This window comes from Silurus aristotelis (assembly GCF_946808225.1).
Source record: "Silurus aristotelis genome assembly, chromosome: 1".
NCBI lineage: Eukaryota > Metazoa > Chordata > Actinopteri > Siluriformes > Siluridae > Silurus > Silurus aristotelis.
Window position 1 is genome coordinate 30,346,835 of NC_139574.1, and position 22,019 is coordinate 30,368,853.

Below are 22,019 nucleotides of genomic sequence, written 5' to 3' on the forward strand. Positions count from 1 at the left end.
AGTTTAAGCCCATCTGACCAAAAATAACCTTCCTGCCGAGGTCATTCGAGAGTATAAGTCGCGTTTCTATCAAAACACTTGAAATATTTTTACGAGCGATAGTGCTTGTTTCCAAAATTGGGGGACAGTCCTGACATACACTCGCTTCACCATCACTCATTTCACTTCCTTGTAGATCAGTATGGCAAAAAAAAACCTGGCTGTTGAGCAACACCTTTTTCACGAAGTGGTGCCTGGTTAGCGATTAAACCTCACAAGGTGAGGAGCCTCGCTAAGAAGTGTTGACTAAAATATTAGATCACCTTTGTTGACTTCCTCTGTCTGCCCTTCAGATTTATCCCTGCTGCAATATTACAGGCTTTCCTGATCAGGGGTCAACTCTGAATCACAGCATATTCAGGAGCTAAACTTAAAGAAAAACATACTCTACAACGTATATCACAGCACTACTGTATTTAGAATTCAAATTTGTTAAATAAAGTGGATTTATTTTCTTACAGTAGAGTGGCTGCAAATTTACAAAGGCCTTCTAGAATGTTGCTGTTTCTACAGAAACACCTCATTCACAGGAACTCGCAGGGAATTGAAAAATGTATGTATTTTTAAAATTGTTAAATTAAATATTTATGGAAGGAGTCAGTATTTATTTTTACAGTGTCAGTATTTAAATTTACATTTTACTCCATCTTCAGAACAGAGGAGTTTACAGTATATTTGTTAACACTGGCAATTTGCTGTGGTGGAAGGGGAATAAAGCACATCAGGACATCTTCCTATGAACATCATACAACAAATAACATTCTAACATCCAACAGATATTCTACAAACATCCTATGAACATACTACAAGAATCCTATGAAAATCCAACAACAGTTCTACAGTATGAACATCAGCTATCTTTTGACCACCCTACAAACATCTTATGACTATGCTCTGCCCATGCTCAAACAATCCTACGCATAATCTATGACCATTCTATAAAAATCCTAGGAACATCCTATGGTTATCTTAGAAACATTCAACAAACATCTTACAACTACACTATGACCATCCTACAACAATCCAATAAACATTCTGTGACTATATTATTAACATCATATGACTATACTAAACTATCCAACAAACACATCCATACAAAAATTCAATGAACAACCTATGATGTTCTGATGAACATAATAAAACAGACCTACGACCATTCGAAGAGCATCCATAGCAATCTATGTACATCCATACAACCATCCAATTAACAGTCCTATGAACATGTCCTTATCTAATAAAAATGTGACCATCTTTTGGATATCCTATAGGGATGTAACGGTATTTGTACCGAACTGTTTTGGTACAGGGCTTTGTTTTGTTTTGTGCATGCACGAATTCACGACACTTCCTGGTAATCGGCAAGGGATGGATATGGATTCTTCAGCGATTTATGTCCAGCTTCAAGAATTTCTCTATTTCTCTAACTATTCCGCATATCAAGGAAGTGAAAAAATAAAGAACAAAATAAATTAAGACATTTGTTAAAGTATGATCAAATAAGTAGAACAGTTAATTAGAACATATATTTAGAAAAGTAAATATTAAATGTAAAAAACACACACACACACACACACACACACACACACACACACACACACACACACACACACACACACACACGTGCACACTTCTGTGCACATCTGTATTAACAAAACCGGTTCTAATTGATGTAAACTATTTTATTACATATGACAATTTATTTAATTTTATTTAATACATTTAATTTGTGCCAATTTAAGTGATTACTCAATGTAATCAATATAATACAAAATTAATGTTTGAATTAAATTAGATTTATTCTATTAGATTTTTATATATTCTATTTTTATAATATTATTTTATATATTATTTAAACAACCAATCATTTTATTTAAAATTGTTTAGAGAAAAGGAAAATTCTTTATGTTCACAAATGTTAATATTAATAAAATGCATTATTAAAAAAAAAAAAAAACAATTTTATGTTTTACATTTCTTCCCCCTAAATGTACTTGAAATTAAACCAAACAGTGACTTAAAAACTGAGCTACGTATCAAACCATTAATTTTGTGTACCATTATACCCTTAATATCCCATAATTACTAAAGATATATTTATCTAAAAAAAAATTATGAATTGAGATTTGTGTCGTTTTGGTATATTTAAGGTCACCAGTCAAAAAGTGTACTAACAGTAGAAAAAAAAGCAGAACCTTGCTTTGGCCTTGAGGGATTCTGGGAATTGTAGTTTCCCCCTCACAAAGAGCTTGAGGTGATGAAAGTCTTGTCAAAATCCTGATTTAACCGTGTTAACTTATGTGTGAGCAAACTCAGCAGGAGCTTTAAAGGAAAGGGGGATTTTCACTCTTTTTTTCATCAGAAGATCGTAATCTGCTCCAGGTGAAAAGGGAGAGAGAGTGTTTTTCCGAGGTGACGGTGATACTCTGAAAGAGGAGTTTGAGGGTTGAAGGGGGTTAATGGCACCCTGATTTCCCAGGAGGCAAAAGAAGAAGGGCAACAAGCAACTCCCGATTTTGAGCACTGCGCTGTAATTTGAGCTAATGACTTAGCAGTAAGCTCTGGGCTGACCCTGAACCCAAACTGAATATGTTCTTTTAAAATCACTCGCTTATTCTCTCTTTATCTCTTTTCATTTTCTCTCCCTCTGTTCTTAGACACCTGACTATCAGCTCAGGCCAGCTAGCTGCAGTGAAAGCAGAATCTTAATTAGCGTCAATGCCTTGCTTTCCCCTCAGAAACGCTTGTTCTTTTCAACATAACGTTTTTCTCTTTCAAAACATATCTCTCTCTCTCTCTCTCTCTCTCTCTCTCTCTCTCTCTCTCTCTCTCTCTCTCTCTCTCTCTCACACACACACACACACACACACACACATTCACATGCACACACATACACATTCACATACACACAGTCATTCCAGCTAGTGCATTAGCATTCCAGCCAGGTCCTGCTAAACAGAATCTTAATTAGCACACATAGATTTCCTGGAAGAAAGGCGTCATATCAGCTGAACATATTCTCTATTTTAACCCCTCCCTCCAAGGCTCTCTCATCACTCTCTCTCTCTCTCTCTCTCTCTCTCTCTCTCTCTCTCTCTCTCTCTCTCTCTCTCTCTCTCTCACACACACACTCTCTCGCTTTCTCTTTTTCATTCACCTGAATGGACATTAGGTCAACATAGTGCATTAGCATTCTAGAAATCCCCAGCTTAAACTATCTTAATTAGCAATCATTAAATTTAGTTGCCATCAAATCCTCTCTCTCTCTTTCTCTCTCTCTCTCTCTCTCTCTCTCTCTCTCTTTCTCTCTCTCTCTCTCTCTCTCTCTCTCTCTCTCTCTCTCTCTCTCTCTCTCTCTCTCTCTCTGTTTTTCGGGCATTGATTGATGTTAAATCCAGCTAGCAGCTAAAACAGGATCTTAATTAGTGGCTTTATATTTTATCAACAAAAGTTTCCATAACCACCACTAGGTTTGCTGTGTGCTGATTTATTTATTTATTTTTAACCATCTTTCCCTTCCTTCTGCCTTTGCTTCCTGCCATATGACTCAGCGCTAAGCCCAGCTAGCACATATCACATTTTTTATTTCGGTCACCTAAATAAAGCTAGCTAGCAGCTGTTAAACCAAAGTCTTGATTAGCATTTATGTTTTTTTTTTCATCTCTCTCTCTCTCTCTCTCTCTCTCTCTCTATATCTCATCACATCACTCTCTGACTCACCACTTAGGCCTGATGTCAATTTTACATTTTCAGCTGTGGCTTAACTATAATCTTAATAAGTGCCTTAGGAATGCTTCAGAATGTGTGAAAGATGTTTGGTATCCATTGAAAGTTGTTCATTTTTCCTAAACTGTCTTTTGTTTTTCTATTTCTTTCAGGCATCTGGGTGGATTCTGGTCTTGGTAGTTCATCTAACCTAGCAAAAGTTAGTTTCTCAATATTAAGGCTGCGGTTTTTAACAACATTTAGTTAAGCTCTCTCTTAAAATTTAATTTCTCTCTTTCTTCTATCAATTACCTGATTTGACTTTCAAAATCATATTCAGAAAGCCACACCTAAACCAGAAACTTACCTAACTCAAATGTAACGATTGCTCTGTTTGCTATCAACTGATTAACAATTTTTTTTCCATAATATGGGTCTCTTTTTTTCCTTGTCCCTTTTCTTTTAGTTGCCTTACTCCATCCTCAGTCACCTAAGGACAGCTAGAACATTAGCATTCCAGTCAGGTCGTTCTAAACAGAATCTCAATTAGCAGAAAGGCTACATCAGCTAATGGCTCATGTCTGAGGTGTTTTCTCTCCGGAAGAGAGATTAGCTTCGTCCACAAACCGTGACTAAAAAAATTGTGCCATGCCAACAGAAGGAGAGATGAGGAAAAGAAAAAAACGAGGGACAGAATGAGAAACAGAAAGTTGGTGGTGTAATGGAATGTGTGGACATGGAGGGTTGGGTGTATTAGCGAATCTGTTTACCGCGGTTAATGAAACACACTCACGACTTTCTTCCTGCTGGAGGGAATTATCTCTTAGTGCTGAAAGAGTAAAATGAGCATGTGTGACATGTTGTTGAGCAGCATGAGCTCAGCAACACCCCAACCATACCACATCAGTGGTCTGCATTATATTGGGTAAATGTCTAATTAGAATTATTTGGAATTCATTAAAATATATGATTATTTAAATTCAGTACCTTAATATTATAACATGCAGCATGTTTAATAAAATATTGGAACTACACTCCCTTGGTGAAGCATGTTGGTCATAACTGTCAGGTCACCACCAAACTCAAATCAAAAAATGGCCCTCATGGACTACAGCTCCCACGATCTACAGCGCTCACATTTGCATAGCTTCTTAGTCATATGCAAGCACACACATAAGCACATACACTATATAAAGGCTCTGTTGTTCCCAAAAAACTCTAACATGTATGCTTAGCCTTTTTAGACATTACAAACCTTTTGTTTCATTTTAGTTTCTGACCTGATTTGGAATCAAATTTACGATATTGTCTTCAGAAGCAGCCATGTAGAAACATACTTGGCCAGAGTTACCTAGGGTACTTACACAGAAGCTCTCTTCAATCTTAGATTGTGTACTCCAAAAGAGATTAACTCAACTTTGCCTGGACTTTGCTAGAAAGCTGTTCAAGTCTACTACAAGCGCAAATTTCTATATTCTAACATTTTAAACTTTTTGATTTATTTAATATGGTCAACATATTTAGTTTTGGTGCCTTATTGTTAAACCAAAATAATTAATTTATGTTTGATGACAATTGTCTTTATGAACCTGAAATAATACAGAAAATGCAAATAAATAAATAGTCCTGTGGAAGTTGACTATTTTATCAACACTTGCATCTGCCTGTTTGCCTATATATAGGAGGTGGTAGCTCAGTGGTTAAGGCATTGGACTTTGGATCAGAAGATCACAGGTTCAAATCCCACCAAGCTGCCACTGCTGGGCCCTTGAGCAAAGCCCTAAAACCCTCAGTTGTAAGTCGCTCTGGATAAGGGCATCTGCCAAATGCTGCTAAAGTAAAGTTATATATATATATATATATATATATATATATACAAGTAAGTATCCCAAAAAAATATATATATTTTTTTATTTTTAATTTTTTTTGGGATACTTACTTGTTTGCTTAATTTTGATTGCATTTACATTTGCAGCATTTAGCCTCCCCCCCTCGCTATTTTAAATAATATTTAGAGAATATCCATTACCTAGATTTATTAAAAATTCTTTTGGATGAACTACCCAACAACCCCACTACATCCCCCTTCCTTCCTTAATCATTAATTAAAAACGTTCACTAATATTTAGTTTGCTGCTCACTATGCTTTCCTTGTCATCCAGCCATATAATGGTTCTCCTCAGTGTGTGATTTTATCCCTCAAACTGCATGTCATTAATGAACATTCCTTAAACTAGGGTGAAAGACATCCAAGCTAAAAATGTTATTTTAAAATAGGACAATAATCAATATGAGATAAATTCAATAATCATATCGTAAATTCTAATGAGACTACTGTGTTGTCAATCATGCGATATATCAATGAACAGCAAATAAAAGAGACAGCATAGAAAATAGCAAGAAATAAAAAAGGAACTTATTTTTTTTATTTATTGCTTAATTTCTTTCACTCGTAGAATATGGGTGGAAAAAATAAAGTATGATAAAATAAAGACTTCTTTATTTTCAAAAGTAGCAGTCAAAAGTTTGGACACACCTCCTCCTTCAGTGGTTTTTCTTAATTATTTTTAATATAGTACATAAATCTGAAGACATCCAAACTATGAAGGAACATGTATGCATTTAGGTAGTAAACAAAAAAGTGTTAAACAACATAATATGTTTGACTTTTTACACTGTCCAAAGTTTGCTAAACTAGCCTTGATGACAGCTTGGCAAACTAATGGCATTCTCTCATCACATTCATGAGGGATGGTGATATTGATGAGAATGATTTTCAATCCAAGGTGTGCCTCTTGAGGAGTTAATTTGTGACTTCTTAAGAGGCTTTAGATCTTCAATTATCTTGTGCAGAGAAAAGGGTGTGTAGAGACAAAAGCCCTATTAGTGCTACTACATCAATTGCTTAAATCCATATTAAGGCAAGAAACACTCAGAGAGAAGACAGTCTATCATTATTTTAAGAAATGAAAGTCAGTGACTTTGAAAAATCTCAAGAACTTTAAATGAATCCCCAAGTGCAGTTGTCAAAACCATCAAATGATATGATGAAACTGGCTCTTATGAAGACTGTGCCAGAAAAGGTAGACCAAGAACTACCTCTGCTGCAAATGATACCTTTTTTTTTTTTATTACCAGCCTCAGAAACTGTTCTTTCACCTAATAAGACCAAATTTAAGATTTTTCGTTCTAACCACCATGTCTTTGTTAGATGTACAGAGGTGTGAACGGATGGTGACACTGTTGGTGATTGAGTCAAAATTGAGAACACTTAACCAGCATTGCTACCACAACATTTAGCAAGTGACATGCTATCCTATATGTTTTGCACTTAGTGGGACCATAGTTTGTTTTCTAACAGGATAATGACCCCAAAAACACCCCCAGGTTATTTAAGAGCTATTTGTTCAGTAAGGAAATTAATGGAGTGCTGCATCAGATAACCTGGCACACAAAAATCCAGGTGACTATTTTGTGAAAGTGATGAGACAATGGGTGTGCAATGCTGTCATCAAAACTACATTGGACAATCTAAAATATAAAACATATTCTGGGTTGTTTAAAACTTTTTCGTTTACTGCATAATACTTTGTGTAGTCATAAAGTTTGGATGTCTTCATTATAATTAAAACAATGGTAAAAAAAATAAATAAAAAAAATAAATATATATATATATATATATATATATATATATATATATATATATATATATATATATATATATATATATATATATATATATATATATATATTTAGGTATAATAAATGGTATACAAAGTGCATTATTGTTAGTAATAAAGAGATTAACAAACATTTTGCATCATTACATAGAGTCCGAACTTAATTATTTATTGTACAGTGTGCGGATGGGGTGCACAAGATTGTTTGGGATTGAGCTATATAAATATCAATGGGCACACCCACATTAGTGCATTCTATACATCATGTATGTTTATTGCACTAGCACTGGGGTATACAGTGATGTGTTTTGACAGTGTTATGTTTGGGACACAACCAACTCTGACTGTAGTGTCAACGAGCTTGACCTTGATCAGTGCTTGAAAAGAATATTTTTTCTGACACATTTACAAGAAGCCCAGCCTTGTGCCTGCTTTCAAACATCCCCCTCACTTTGATGTGTTTTATTAAAACCACATGTAACTTGATTTGTTTGTCAGTTTGTTTTTTCTCATTCTCCTTCTACAGTGAGCTATTATTTACGGCTCGGCACTAAAAGCAGATTTAAGCTCTAAAGACAAACGATGATGAATTAAAAGAAACCATTAACGGCAGGAGTTCTGAAAAACGTACACGCCCTTTAATGTGCTTCTTCAGAAACGAGATCCACACACACACACACACACACACACACACACACACACACACACACACACACACACACACACACACTTTAAAACACATCTGCTCTTTGCTATTGATGAGCTTTATTTAAATTCCACTACTTCGGCCTTGTTCTAATAATCTGGCGGTGTAAAATGTCCCCTAATGAGCTATACTGCTTGGGTTTATTTTAAACTTTCAGTATTCGAGTGTTGAAAACTTTAACACTTTCAAAGGGGGCAAAGACCTGTTTTTCAGGAACATTAACTCTTAGTATACAAGAAATGTGTATAAGATAGGAAGAGTTTGTTGTGTGTACAGGGCGGCATGAGCACAATACAAGTGTGTACAGGAGGAGTGTGTAGTACAGAAGGGGTGTGTACAGTAAAGGTGTGTATAGGAGGAGTGTGTGTGTGTGTGTGTGTGTGTGTGTGTGTGTGTGTGTGTGTGTGTGTGTGTGTGTGTGTGTGTGTGTGTGTGTGTGTGTGTGTGTGTGTGGTACAGTGCAGTGCAGCTTCGTAAGGAGTGTCAATGCCTTAACCAGTGAGCTACCACCTTCCAGTACATAGCGTTTTCCCCCTTTTGCCCCCTTTCAAAGCATTAAAGCCCTTGACACTCGGATCTGTGCCCTGAAGGTGAAAGGTTAAAATAAACCCAAGTTGCATAGCACATTAGAAAACATTATACACCCCCTGAGTATGGAGTATTGGAACACTCCAGCTATACATACTCCTACAATAGTAGGAATGTGTATTGGAGGAATGTGTATAGTGAAAATGTGTACACTAGAGTGTGTACAGTACAGTAGGAGTACATATAGGAGTGTGTATATAATTATGTAGAATAGGAGTATGTGTAGAATACACTTATGTGTAGTCGGAGAGGTTATAGTTGGAGTGTGTTCAGTAGGATTGTGCACAGTAGGGTTGTGTACAGTAGGGTGTGTAAAGTAGGTGTACATTCAGAGTTTGCATAGTAGAAATGTGTACAGTAAGAGTGTGTTAGGTAGGAGTGGATACATTAGGAGTAGGGACAGTAGGAGTGTGTATAGCAGGATTATGTATAGTAGGAGTGTGCACAGAAGGAAGTTGTACAATAAGAGTGTGTATAGTAGGAGTGTGTACTCCATGGTGTATATAATTACTCCTTATCTCCTACACCCTTTATAATTTTGTATCATTTGCAACAAAAATATTTTTTAGGCATTCTTCATAGGACTACACTCAAAATGCTTTAGGATGATGAAGTGCACGAGTGAAGGTCTACAATAAAATGACAACTTTGTTAACTTATTGGTCTTATTATCTTTTATATGAGAAATTTTAATAGAAATAAAGTTTAATAACTGGGGCAGGCTGTCTCATGTCTGGCTTACAAAACGTTTAATTGGTCTTCATTTTTGCAATGAATTTGCATATGTTCTTGAGAACAACATCCAGACAAAAAAAGAACATTTCATGTCGATCTAAAACACACACAAAGCGTGCTGACGAAAAATTAGCCAGTGCACGTTAGGACGTCTCTTTTTATTTACAATGCAAGATATAAATTAGTAAAAGTCTTCTTGTTTTTAACATTTTTGTGTACACCCTTGCCCGTTTTTTCCTTTATTAAATAAAAACAGACTGTCGTCTATTTACAAAACAAACAAATTAAACCGTCAGGTTTTTGTGTGTGTCATTGCAATACAACTTGCATAAATAACACAGGCGACTCGCCATCATTTACAAAAATAAATATCAAATATTCCACTTTTCACTGGCGCTGTGTTGTCTTTCTGCTTTCACATTTTGTGTGTCATGTCCGGCCCAAATGAAAAAAAAAGTCTTGGATTAACGTCCAAATGTTTAGCGCGGAACTTCATTGTCAGGGTGGCAATGAAGCAAAACTGAGGGATCCTGAGTAATCATGTCCTTATTTATGGGTTAAATAATTATTTTAACTGTTAAAAAAGCACACACATCTTGACTGATAGCACACCTTCGGTCCATTTAGGTCCTTATTTTTTTTATCAGAAATATCATAGCTGTAGGTGTTCCGGTGTATGGGGAAACAATTTACTGCCAGCGCTCAAGGAGGCAGAGGACGAGGAAGATGAAGACTCTCTTGATCGTGCCTACCTGTGAACCAGAAGGAAAAAAACATGTAATATGATTTATGACATAAGTTATAATGATGCAGATGATGCAGCAGTTCATCCTGCTAATTAGCATATTCATGATTTCAGTATTTTATATAAATATTATATATATATATATATATATATATATCCGTAACAAATGCTTTCTTGCAAAGCTTTGTAATTATAAAATGATATGCTAATGAATATAAAAATGTATGACCTGTAACATCTCTGTGTACACGACCAAAGATATTAATCATGTTTTGTCTTACATGTTAATATTCATTGTTATGCTTATTAACATCCACAAAAAAGAATAGAAAAAAATACGTTATATAAAATAAATAATTTCTCTATAAAGTCTCCAATGCATGTTGTTTCCATTTACTGTTATCAATTATGTACTTTGAGCTTGCTGTCTTTAGCTGGAGAGGTAAGACTGTGGTCCAAGTGCACACACATCACCGGAGTCTGTGGGGAAAAAGAAAATAGTTGGAAAAAACATAAAATTTGTAGAAACGTAAAAAAAAAAAAAAAAAAAAAAAAGTAAGCTTCTGTAATATATTAAAATATTAAATCTTGATATGATTATGAATTGCAGCATCTATAAAACCTGTGAACTGTAAACTGTCAAGAGTTTTTCTGCACCATGATCATATTTTATAGAATTTTTTCTCATAATGCAATGTACTGATGTTACTTTACTGTGTTAATTAATATGTTAATCAGTATATGATAAATTGTAATACTGAGTTCATGATACACTGGATTCATCCTGATTCAGAGTTATTTACATAACTACAGCAAAATACAATAGATAAATAACCTGCTAACAAGCTTTATAATTATTAAGAAACTGAATTTTGATTTAAACTTGTCATTTATGTAGTGTTCTTAATGCTTCCTCACCTTTCTTGGCCTCTGAACTCAAGGTCCTGAAGTGCTGCTCGTGATTAGCATGATTAGCTTTTAACATCGTAGTCTCCGAAGCATGTTTATGAATGGAGCCATAGCGCAGAATCCCTTGCCCAAAGTTCCCATAATTTGTGTAATTGCTGTAAAAAGGGGATGTATAATAAATCGGTCTGGCCAATATGGATGCAGAGGGAGCCCCTCCTGATTGGCTGGTCCAGATCCCACCCCCTGAGGGGCAGTTCGGACTCTGAAGCGGCTGTTTGGGGTCTGAAGTTGCGATTTCGGCCAAGGACCAGAGCTTAGGTTTGGTGTTTTGGCTCTGGACATCACCGCAGGTCTTGTTTTTGTCTGAGAGTGGCATCTCCACTCCAGTCAGAGGAGACGAGGTCACAGGCTTGGGTGACAAACCCCCATGACCCACATGACCCCCACAACCCGAGGTCATGTCTGTCTCTGAGTGTTTCTCTTTTGCTTCTGGAGCAGGCTTGCAGGAGAAGTTGTCGATCCTGCAGAGGACTTTCTCTCCATCCGACTCGGCTGACTGATCAGTCAGTGAGTCCACATGTAGGCTGATGCCTAAAGAAAAAGAACAAAGAACAAAGATAAAAAATAATGCAATAAAACAACTACTGGCCAAACATTGAAAGCAGTGAAGGGAATGATATTATATGATACATATCTCAATAAAATATTTGAAACTGTTAGAAAAAACAAATCTTTAAAAACGTATTATTTCTTCTTATTATTATTAATAAACCGTATTATTTTTTTATTATTTTAGCTCAATATTCAACATAATGCAGTCTAAATGTGTTTAATGGCAATAGTTTTGTTTATGTAGCAAATCACATTGCATAAATCACCCTCTCATCTGTAATCTTTTTACTTTTACATTACTTTTAGACTTCTCTGTACATGCTTGGTGTTCATTAAAACTTTTCTAAAACACTTAAAAAGAGATTTGACGGAAATTGGAGGTGCAGTCAAATCTTTTTATTCCTTACTAGTACAAACATTGCAAAATAAAAAGAAATATCAGGTGATCGAGTGCTTTATAAATATAATTGGCTTAAGGTGTAAAAAATTGCATTAAATATATCAGTTGTACTAATCTTGCCTAATTAATCTTTAAGATCAGAACTATATTAAATATTTTGTAGTAAGTTTACATTATATATATATATATATATATATATATATATATATATATATATATATATATATATATATATATATATACTGTCAATATAATAATAATAATAATAATAATAATAATAATAATAATAATAATAATAATAATAATAATAATAATACAATTATATAATAAAGTTATTTTGTTTTTATAGCTTTTCATTTATGTGAACATTTTATATCAGCAAGCAATGCTAAATACTTGTAAACTTTTCGTATATATCATTATTATTATTATTGTAAAACTTGAACATTTACTTTTTATTTTTGTGAATATAATGTTCATGTGCTAAAAAATACATTTTGGGTACAGAATTTCTATTTTACTTATAAGTGCTAATTTGGCATAAAGTGTTTATAAACACTTGTTGTGTTGTGTTGATGATGTTGTTAAAGTAATGGTGACTGTACCCTCATCCTCGGCGGAAGCGTCTTCGTTGTCCTCGTGCTTGTCGTCCTCTTCTTCCTCCTCATCTTTCCGCTCGGCGCGAGCTCCTTCCTCCTCGTCATCGCTCTTGGCCCGCGCGCCCCACGTCACTTTGTTCTCCTTCTTGAGTCTCCGTCTGGCGTTGGCGAACCACGTGGACACCTGCGTGAGCGTCATCTTGGTGATGATGGCCAGCATGATCTTCTCACCCTTGGTCGGGTAGGGGTTCTTCCGGTGTTCGTTGAGCCAGGCCTTCAGCGTGCTCGTGGCGTCGCGCGTGGCGTTTTTCCGGTACGCGGGGTCGTTGAGCTGATACGGGGGAGGCGGGAAACCCGCACTGCCGTATGGCGGGAAACCGAGCGGAGCCGCCATGGCCGAGGGAGGGGGGTCATACGGGGAGGCCTGACACACACACACACACACACACACACACACACACACACACACACACACACACACACACACACACACGATTAAAAATCATTATGCAAATAAAAAAAAAATATATATATATATTAATAACAATAACAATAACAATAATGATATATACAAAACAAACAAACAAACAAATAAAATATAAGCAAATCAAATCTGTTTTTTAAACTTATAAATTATAATTATTATTTAAAACTTTTATTATTGTTATTGTTATTATTATTGTTGTTGTTGTTCCTGTAAATCGAAAATCTAATAACACTACTAAACAAATAAAGCTATAAATAATAAACAAATAAATGTTTCTATTTTTTTAAAAATTGTTCAAATTAGTTTTTTCCCTTTTCATGTTGTCTCTTGTTTATTAATAGATCAAATAGTTTAAATACATAATTTATTGGAAAGTTAAAGGAGGATGCACACCTTATTATTATTATTATTATTATTATTATTATTATTATTATAATTATTATTAATATTATTATATTATTAAAAAATAAAGAAACTAAAAAACGATGAATACATAAAATAAACAGATCGAAAATATTTTGTAATAATAATAATAAATTAATCAATAATAATAATAATAATAATAATAATAATAATAATAATAATAATAATAATAATAATAATGTGTTTATAAAGTGATAAGCGGTTCAAATAATTATGACATTAAAGTGAACATCATTCTACTTCCGTTTCCCATAATCACAGTTCCGGGAACCGAACCAAATATGTTTGTGTGCGTGCGTGTGTGCGTGTGTTTTCAGGTGAAAGTGCGTGTTTTCGAACGAGAAGTGCATTTGTGAACGCGTGTGTGTGTGTGTGTGTGTGTGTGTGTGTGTGTGTGTGTGTGTGTGTGTGTGTGTGTGTGTGTGTGTGTGTGTAAGTGTGGCCCCGTCGCTGAACCGCAGCATTACATTAAATCCTATTAAGCATTGTGGAGCGGGTTTTTAATCCGTGTCATTTGCGTCCTAATTCAGCCTTTATTCCTCTTTTCAGCTGCGCAAATTAAACTCCACTTTATTTCCAGCCTTTTACGCCTCGTCTCTCTCTCCCTTTTTTCTCAGCTTTTTTCTTTTCCTTTCATTTTCACCTGTTCGGGAGCACGAGCGCTTTACACTTTCTAAGTTAAAAAAAAGACGTTTTAGGACCGTGTTAGAATAAAAAGTCATAGTTTTGTTACACACAGTGAATAGATTTAGAGGTTAAACTCTTTTCATGTTTCTATATTGACAGAAATAACTTTGACAATTTAAATATTTCGCGGAAAGTATCCTGATACTCTCCATCAAATGCCTTATATAACATGGATTATTGCTTTTATATATATATATATATATATATATATATATATATATATATATATATATATATATATATATATATATATTATATAATAATGAATCACTAACAAACACTTTCAAACCCATAATCACTTTCTGTTAATCATTTACGTCCACAAAAAAATGTCATTTAGAAATTAAACCAAATGTGATCCATCTTTATTATCAGCAAATGTTGTTTAATGTTTTCATAACCGAATATCAGAAGCTCTCATTGTGCATCAATGATAATTTATTCATTTTCTTCATGTAATAAATGTTGATGCAACACCTATAGTGTGCCTGAAACTCATTCATCTTGTTAACCTTTTAAAATTGTATATTTATAAATCATACACCATGTAACTATATAGAAGAAAAGTATAGAAACTGTTACTTTAATTTTAAATGTATTGTATTTTAAAGCAGTATATTTTCTATTCCTTTTCGTACGGAGGGGAAAAAAAAACATTAGATGCTACAATAAGATTATAAACGGTGTTAATTGTGTCATTTTGAGTTTAGATCTTCATAAGTTTGAATCCCAGTCAGAATAAGGAATAAATGCAGAAAAGCGCGCACAAGGAATATTGCAATAATCCGGTTGTCGTATAAGGAATTGAAAAATAAAAAGCTCTCGCGCTAAAATGTCATAAAATCTTAAAATAAATGTTATGTAATAAATCAGACATTACCAGCAGGGAAATTGTTTTTTGTGTAGTTTTGTATTTTTTTATCATATTTATTATTATTATTATTATTGTTATTGTTATTATTATTATTGTTATTATTAATGTCATTATTAGGCAATAATAAAACACCAACGGTTCTAACAGGATGCTGGATTTTCTCTACATCTCTATCAGGGAAAAGCAGCTCGCGCACGTGAACTCAACCTGATAGCAATTATGTCGTTACAGTAGAAAAGAAATAAGCTGTGAAATAATAATAATAATAATAATAATAATAATAATAATAATAATAATAATAATAATAATGAAGATAACACATTTTGTCGGGGATGCATTAATACTCGCTTACAGGCAAGTGATAAAAAATAAAAAAAAACATTCTATATCATTTGAGATATAAAAAAATATATAAAAATATGATGCATCCGGATGTGAGGGTGATTTTATCAAGCTGTGAGGAGCTTCCCAAAATAACTGATGTGCATAACGACAGTAATAATGTAAGATCACGTGACGTAACAATCATCTCCATAAAGATAATCTCTCATTTCCTAGCGAAGGCAAGATCGCACGCGAGGAAGTCTAATAACGTGCTGATGACAACGTGGTGGAGTAGGCATAAGAGTAATGCAACCAGAATGACAAAAAATACACATAGATAGATGGAAATTTATAAATATATCAGAAGCATCAACAATAATTCTGAAATTCAGTTTTAGAAAAGAGACACTAGGAACAAGAGCGCTCCTGAAGTTAATCTCAACATCAATGAAGCTGCATTTGAACCATTTAATAATCATCATAAACTCCCTAGAGGGAACCCGCATCTCTCTCTCTCTCTCTCTCTCTCTCTCTCTCTCTCTGTGTGTGTGTGTGTGTGTGTGTGTGTGTGTGTGTGTGTGTGTGTGTGTGTGTGTGTGTGAGTGGTAGCTTGTAAAAAAAAATGCGATAGAAATGCATAATAGCCTGCTTATACACACTACGCACGCGCACTTTTTTTGTTCTCCAGGAAGAGCTCTTGTGTTTGTTAAAATGTGGCATTTGCACGTGCGCTGTTTGTTTATTATGTTGCACATTATATATTCAAATATAAATCGATCATAAAGATTCACACTGTGATCTGCTACGCTGTCATAACGATTAAAGAAAACTATCGTGGCTCGGACATGTACATCACTTCCGAACCCGCACGAGCTGTCGGTAAATAAAAAAATAAATAAACAAATAAATAAATAAATAAATAAATAAATAAATAAATAAAGAATCGGATGTAGATTTTGACATTGTTACCATGTAGGAGGGGAAGCCGGTGGCCGGGTCGGTGTGGTAACTTAGCGCGCTCGCGAAGCCGCCCGCGGCCGAGGCGGTGAAGGCGGCGGACGCGGGATACGGAGTGAAGGCTGAACCCGTCGATGAGGATGAGGATGATGAAGAGGAAGACGACGACGAAGAGGAAGACGAGCAGCGCGCTGCCAGTTCGAGCTCTTCACTCCTGAGCGGATAGAGAGCCAGAGAGCCCGGGCCGGGCTGGTACAGGTAACCCTGAGGATACGACATCGTGTCGCAAAACAACTCCAAAAATATATATATTTTTTTAAATCAACACACTCACACAGCAAACTTGCCGCGGCGCTAATGCATGAGTGTGGAGCGTCTGAAAAACACACGGTGCTTAATGCATGTGTGACATAAAAAAAAAAATAAGAGAGGAAAAAAAGATTAATAGCGCAACCGCTTCTTGTTTGTTTGTTTTTTTCCCTCTTTATGAATAAAGAAGTCCGAGGTTGTTTCCGTAAAATTGTTCACAATCTTTTAAACAAATCTGAAAGCTTCAAACTTTCTTCTCACGCACCCGATGGTGAAGGTGAGATCTTCCTGAAAAAAGAAAAACAATGCTAAAAAAAAAAGAAGAAAAAAAAATGCACGGGTGAAGTCGCGCGCCGCTTCTTATTCTTCTTCGATCCGGTGTGTGTTTTTCCCCATGAGAAGGACGTTAAAGACCAAAAAAATAATAATTATAAAAACAAGGACAGAGAACACGGGCTTCTTCTTTACAAATGCGTCCACTGTTTTCTATATAAAAAGTATAAGAAAGAAACAAATGGAGCCCGAAACCGCATACGAATCGCGCGATGAGGGGTTTCTTCTCTCTTCTTCGAAAATGAGATTCTTTCCCCAAAAAAGAAACGACGAAATGCGTAGCATGAGTAGAAATACCTGGCGCGCGCCTCGCCACCACTTCCGCTCGGATAAAGACTAATTAAAGTTAATCAAATGTCGCGCAAACAGAAATAAAAAGCGAACACGCGCAGAAAGAAGGGAAAAAGATAGCCGGAGCTTCAGCGCCGCGTGCGTGCGCGAGAGCTGCACGGGTGTATGCGCGCGTACGTGAGTGCGCGCGTTTGTGTGTGCGCGCACGGGAGTGTGTGTGTGTGTGTGTGTGTGTGTGGAGGGCTGTAAGGAGAGGAGCAGCAGCAGAGTTTCTCGGCGCATTTGGAGGCTGTCACTCAGTGCGCGCGGATCTGAATATCTCATCTCCGCCCCTCGCGCTGGAAAACACACAGGATGACGCTCGTTCGGGCCGGGCGTTTTTATTGTGCACCGTGCACGCGCGATAAATATATAAAAAAAAGTGTTTTAAATTTAAGAACAGTATTGAAGTCCGATGGAACTGCAGCTCTCTCAGGAAAACAGCGCGTCCCTGTCTCGTGCACCGAGGTCCCCTTATTGCACCCCCATCCATGATCTTCGGTTAATAAGTTAATTAACGCACAGTGTGTGCAGAAAAGTGTGTGTTAGCGACAGTAACACAGTAAAATATTAGCACAAATACACAGAGACACCGAGTGTTTCCTACATGATTGTGTGGCCACCCCATTAACACACTGAGAATTATCGTGTTCGTGCACATCAGTGTGTTTGTGTTTATGTTTATTAAACACCCCACACACATTAGGACACATTAACAACAGTAAGACACACCACTATACATGAACATAAAACACACTAAGATATACAGCCTAATGTCCAACACACATTAAACACACATGAATACATACCAATATACACTATACACAATGACACTAAGCACACCAGCACACACATTCTTACACACTAACACACACTTGCACAACATCAGCAGGTGTAAAACAGCAGGTGTTCATTTACAATTTAGCACATTTATCACAATTTAGCAAAATTAACATAGACATGTTTACATTACACATATAGTCTCAGTGCACTCATGTAAATATAATTTATTTTTGGATTTTTGTAAATAACTTAATGCAATTTTAAGTTATTAAATTAGATTTTTATTATTTTTTGATTATAATTATTATTATCTTATTTCTAAATCTGTTGCTCTAAAGTGACATTTACATTCAGGTGGAATTTGTATGTTAATTCTTAAGCTGTAAAAATAAACACACAGCCCTGTGAGGTGCAATGTGTGTGTGTGTGTGTGTGTGTGTGTGTGTGTGTGTGTGTGTGTGTGTGTGTGTGTGTGTGTGTGAGTGTGTGTGTGTGTGTGTGTGCATGTGGTTATTGGAGCTAACACGTCTCTTTTAGCAGTAATAAGATTAGGATAAGGCCACAACAGTAGCTCAGCCAGTCCACTCAGCCGAATAAAGCATGTGTGTGTGTGTGTGTGTGTGTGTGTGTGTGTGTGTGTGTGTGTGTGTGTGTGTGTGTGTGTGTGTGTGTGTGTGTGTGTGAAGAAGCAGTGCACGGGTCAGCCGGTGGGAGGTGTGAATCACCCTCTCAATGTCACTTGTGTGTGTGTGTGTGTGTGTGTGTAGGGGATCAGTGGAGGGGTTTGTTAATGTTTCCCAGTCCTGCTCCTCCAGCTCTTGTGTGTCTTAGTGTGTGTGCGTCTTAGAGTCTTATTGTAAGAATATGTGCTAGTGTGTATTAACATGTAAGAAAGTGTTTTAGTGTGTAAAAATGTTGGCTTGTATACATTTGACATTGTGTGTCAGTGTGTGAGAATGTTTGCCTGTGCGAATGTTTGTTAGTGTGTGAGTAAGTGTGTTAGTGTTTTGTTGTTGTGAGAGAATGTATGTAGTGCATGAGAATGCATTAGTGTGTGTGTGTGTGTGTGTGTATTTGGGTGTAAATGATTTATATCGAGGCTGTCCATTAATATCAAAGCATATGAATATAATCAGAGTTATCAAATTTATGTATGTAATCACATACATTCTAATTAAAAATTTCATAAATGTTCCCTTTTACTGAAGTAAACTTCAAATAAGAGAATTAATAATGTGAACGCATGTGGACTTACACCTAATGCAGAGCTTATATATGCAAATATGCATATGATTCATGAATATTCACACTTCCTTTAAAATAACGTGTTCTGATGTGGTGAGAGAATTTAGAATCAAATTAAGTTATCAGTATCAAGTCGGAGTCCTAATCGTAAGAGATTGAATCAGTCTATCATCATGGCTCTTGCTAATTAGCATGTTAGTTAGGTGTTAGTTAAGTTAGTAAAGTGTGAGTTATCAGATTTAAATATTTAATTTAGCTTTTTTTTAAAGGTATAAATAAACAATAAATACATCTGTGAACCAAACAGGAAGAAAATATTTTACCAGTATTCTAAGTATTATTGTGGTAATATGTGTGCGTGTGTATATGTGTGTGCGTGCGCGCGCGCGTGCGTGCGTGTGTGCGTGTGTGTGTGTGTGTGTGTTCTCCGCAGGGAGAAATTTGTAAAGTGGATTGATTTGTCAGTGGCTTATTTACCGAAAAGAACGGAAGTGTGTGAATTAAACAGCAGGGGGCAGTATGAGCCAAGAGGGGGGGGCATCATTTTACACACACACACACACACACACACACACACGCGCGCGCGCGTACTGCCTACTGGACTGATTCTTTTTCTAGCAGCCAAATATACATGAGTTTAAGTGTACTAATTATGAGAGCATAATCAGAATATGTTGGAAGCCTTGAAGGTTATAGCAAAATGATTGCAGAGTTTCCTATCAGAAAGGATTCCAAGCACTTAAAACCCTTAATTCTCCAATAAATCCTTGAAGAAGTCTCTGAAAGCACCAACCTGACACTCTATCTATCTATCTATCTATCTATCTATCTATCTATCTATCTATCTATCTATCTATCTATCTATCTATCTATCTATCTATCTATCTATCTATCTATCTATCTATCTATCTACAGTGCCCTCCACAATTATTCGCACCCCTGGTGTGAAACTATCTATCTATCGATCTGTTTATTTTTGTATTTTGTGTATTTATTTAAGCATATATTTAAAATACATATTTAATGTTTCTGTAAAACACACACATGTCATAAAGTATCTTAATTAACATAAATGTTCAAATATATTAACATAATTAGCATAGATCAACATAGATAGATCACTTTAATAATTTAAAGGGAAATTCAATTATTACAGCAGCACAGAGAGTAAAAAGGTATACTAAAGCATTTTACATTATAGATAAAATATAAAGAAAAAAATAATATATATACAGCACCCTCCACAATTATAGGCACCCCTGGTTAAAGATGTGTTATTAGGCTTCTGATAAATATAATTTTTTTTTTATTGCAGAAGCATAATCTCACAGTGAAAATCTTAGATAAATCTGAACTTTAACTGAAGTGAATTTAAAAATAAATAAACCCATGACTGAAAAATAATATATATTTTTTTATAAAATCACTTGTTCTGCAATTATTGCCACCCCTAACAATTCCTATAAAATAAATGTAATTAAAGCAGTTTTGTACTGTACTTCCTAAAGAGTATACCAACCCCAACCACTCTTAGTGCCGGTCCCAAGCCCGGATAAATGGGGAGGGTTGCGTTAGGAAGGGCATCCAGCGTAAAACATGTGCCAAATCAAACATGTGGATGATCCGCTGTTGCGACTACTAACAGGAGAAGCCGAAAGAAAGTTTTACTTCTTAAAGAGTATATAGAATTTTTTTTATTAAAAATTGTTTCCCTGTGGTATAAATATGTCACAGAGTCCTATTTCTCCTATCCTCTCTTCAACATGGGAAAGACAAGAAAACATCCATTCAAGTAAGACAGATGTGTGATGATCTTCACAAGTCAGGCAATGGCTACAAGAAAATAGCCATTTGCCTAAACTTGCCCATACTGTCAGAGAAATAATTAAGAAGCTTTAAACAACTGGAACAGTGACAAAAGGCTGGACAAGGACCCAAGATTATCTTGCCGCCACGCACAGTGAGGAGGATTGTAAGATAAATAAAAAAAAATTCAAAGTTCACTGTGAGAACTGCATCAAAGTCTCCATAACAACAATTGGGTATCTACATGCCAAAAAGCTGTTTGGGAGGCATGCAAGGAAAAAGCATTTTCTTAATTACAATAAAAAATTTTAACATCTGGAGTTTGCAAAGCGGTACTGAAACTTCAGCTGGGACCGTGTGCTTTGGTCAGATGAGACTAAGATAGAGCTTTTTGGCAAAAAACAGTCTAAGTGGGTCTGGCTTAAAAGAAAAGATGAGAAGCACCTCATGCCCCACTGTGAAATATGGTGGAGGATCTGTGATGCTGTGGGCCTCTTTCTCTTCGAAGAGCCCTAGGAACCTTGTTAGGGTGCATGGCATCATGAACTCTTTGAAATACCAGGACATTTTAACTGAAAACCTGATGGCCCTTGTGAAATCTTGTGAAATGTAATAGAAGTAGATTAACTGCTGTCTTGTTGGCAAAAGGGGGTTAAGAGAAGTATTACATCAGGCATGCCAATTATTGTGGCACACATGATTTTAATGTAAAAAAAAATATATATATATTTCTGAATAATTATACT

The 22,019-nt window shown here is 35.7% G+C and overlaps 1 protein-coding gene across 1 annotated transcript; it reads right to left on the minus strand.

Moving 5' to 3' along the window:
- Positions 1–9,589: 9,589 nt before the first annotated feature.
- Positions 9,590–17,599, minus strand: irx2a (iroquois homeobox 2a). Its single transcript, XM_083553462.1, has 5 exons — positions 16,480–17,599; positions 12,722–13,139; positions 11,114–11,695; positions 10,593–10,675; positions 9,590–10,202 (listed from the first exon to the last, which is right to left on the minus strand). The coding sequence occupies exons 1-4, from the start codon at positions 16,744–16,746 to the stop codon at positions 10,626–10,628; spliced, it is 1,317 nt and encodes a 438-aa protein (XP_083409588.1). The 5' UTR covers positions 16,747–17,599; the 3' UTR covers positions 9,590–10,202; positions 10,593–10,625.
- Between the last annotated feature and the right edge of the window lie 4,420 nt (positions 17,600–22,019).

Bases quoted from the DNA above. Each gene is read 5' to 3' on its own strand.
- irx2a (XM_083553462.1), bottom strand. From the start codon at position 16,746: ATGTCGTATCCTCAGGGTTACCTGTACCAGCCCGGCCCGGGCTCTCTG. The intron at 13,140-16,479 runs GTAACAATGTCA...TGTGTGTGTCAG, and splicing joins CCGGCTTCCCCTCCTACATG to GCCTCCCCGTATGACCCCCC. The intron at 10,676-11,113 runs GTGAGGAAGCAT...TTTTCCCCACAG, and splicing joins GAGTTCAGAGGCCAAGAAAG to ACTCCGGTGATGTGTGTGCA.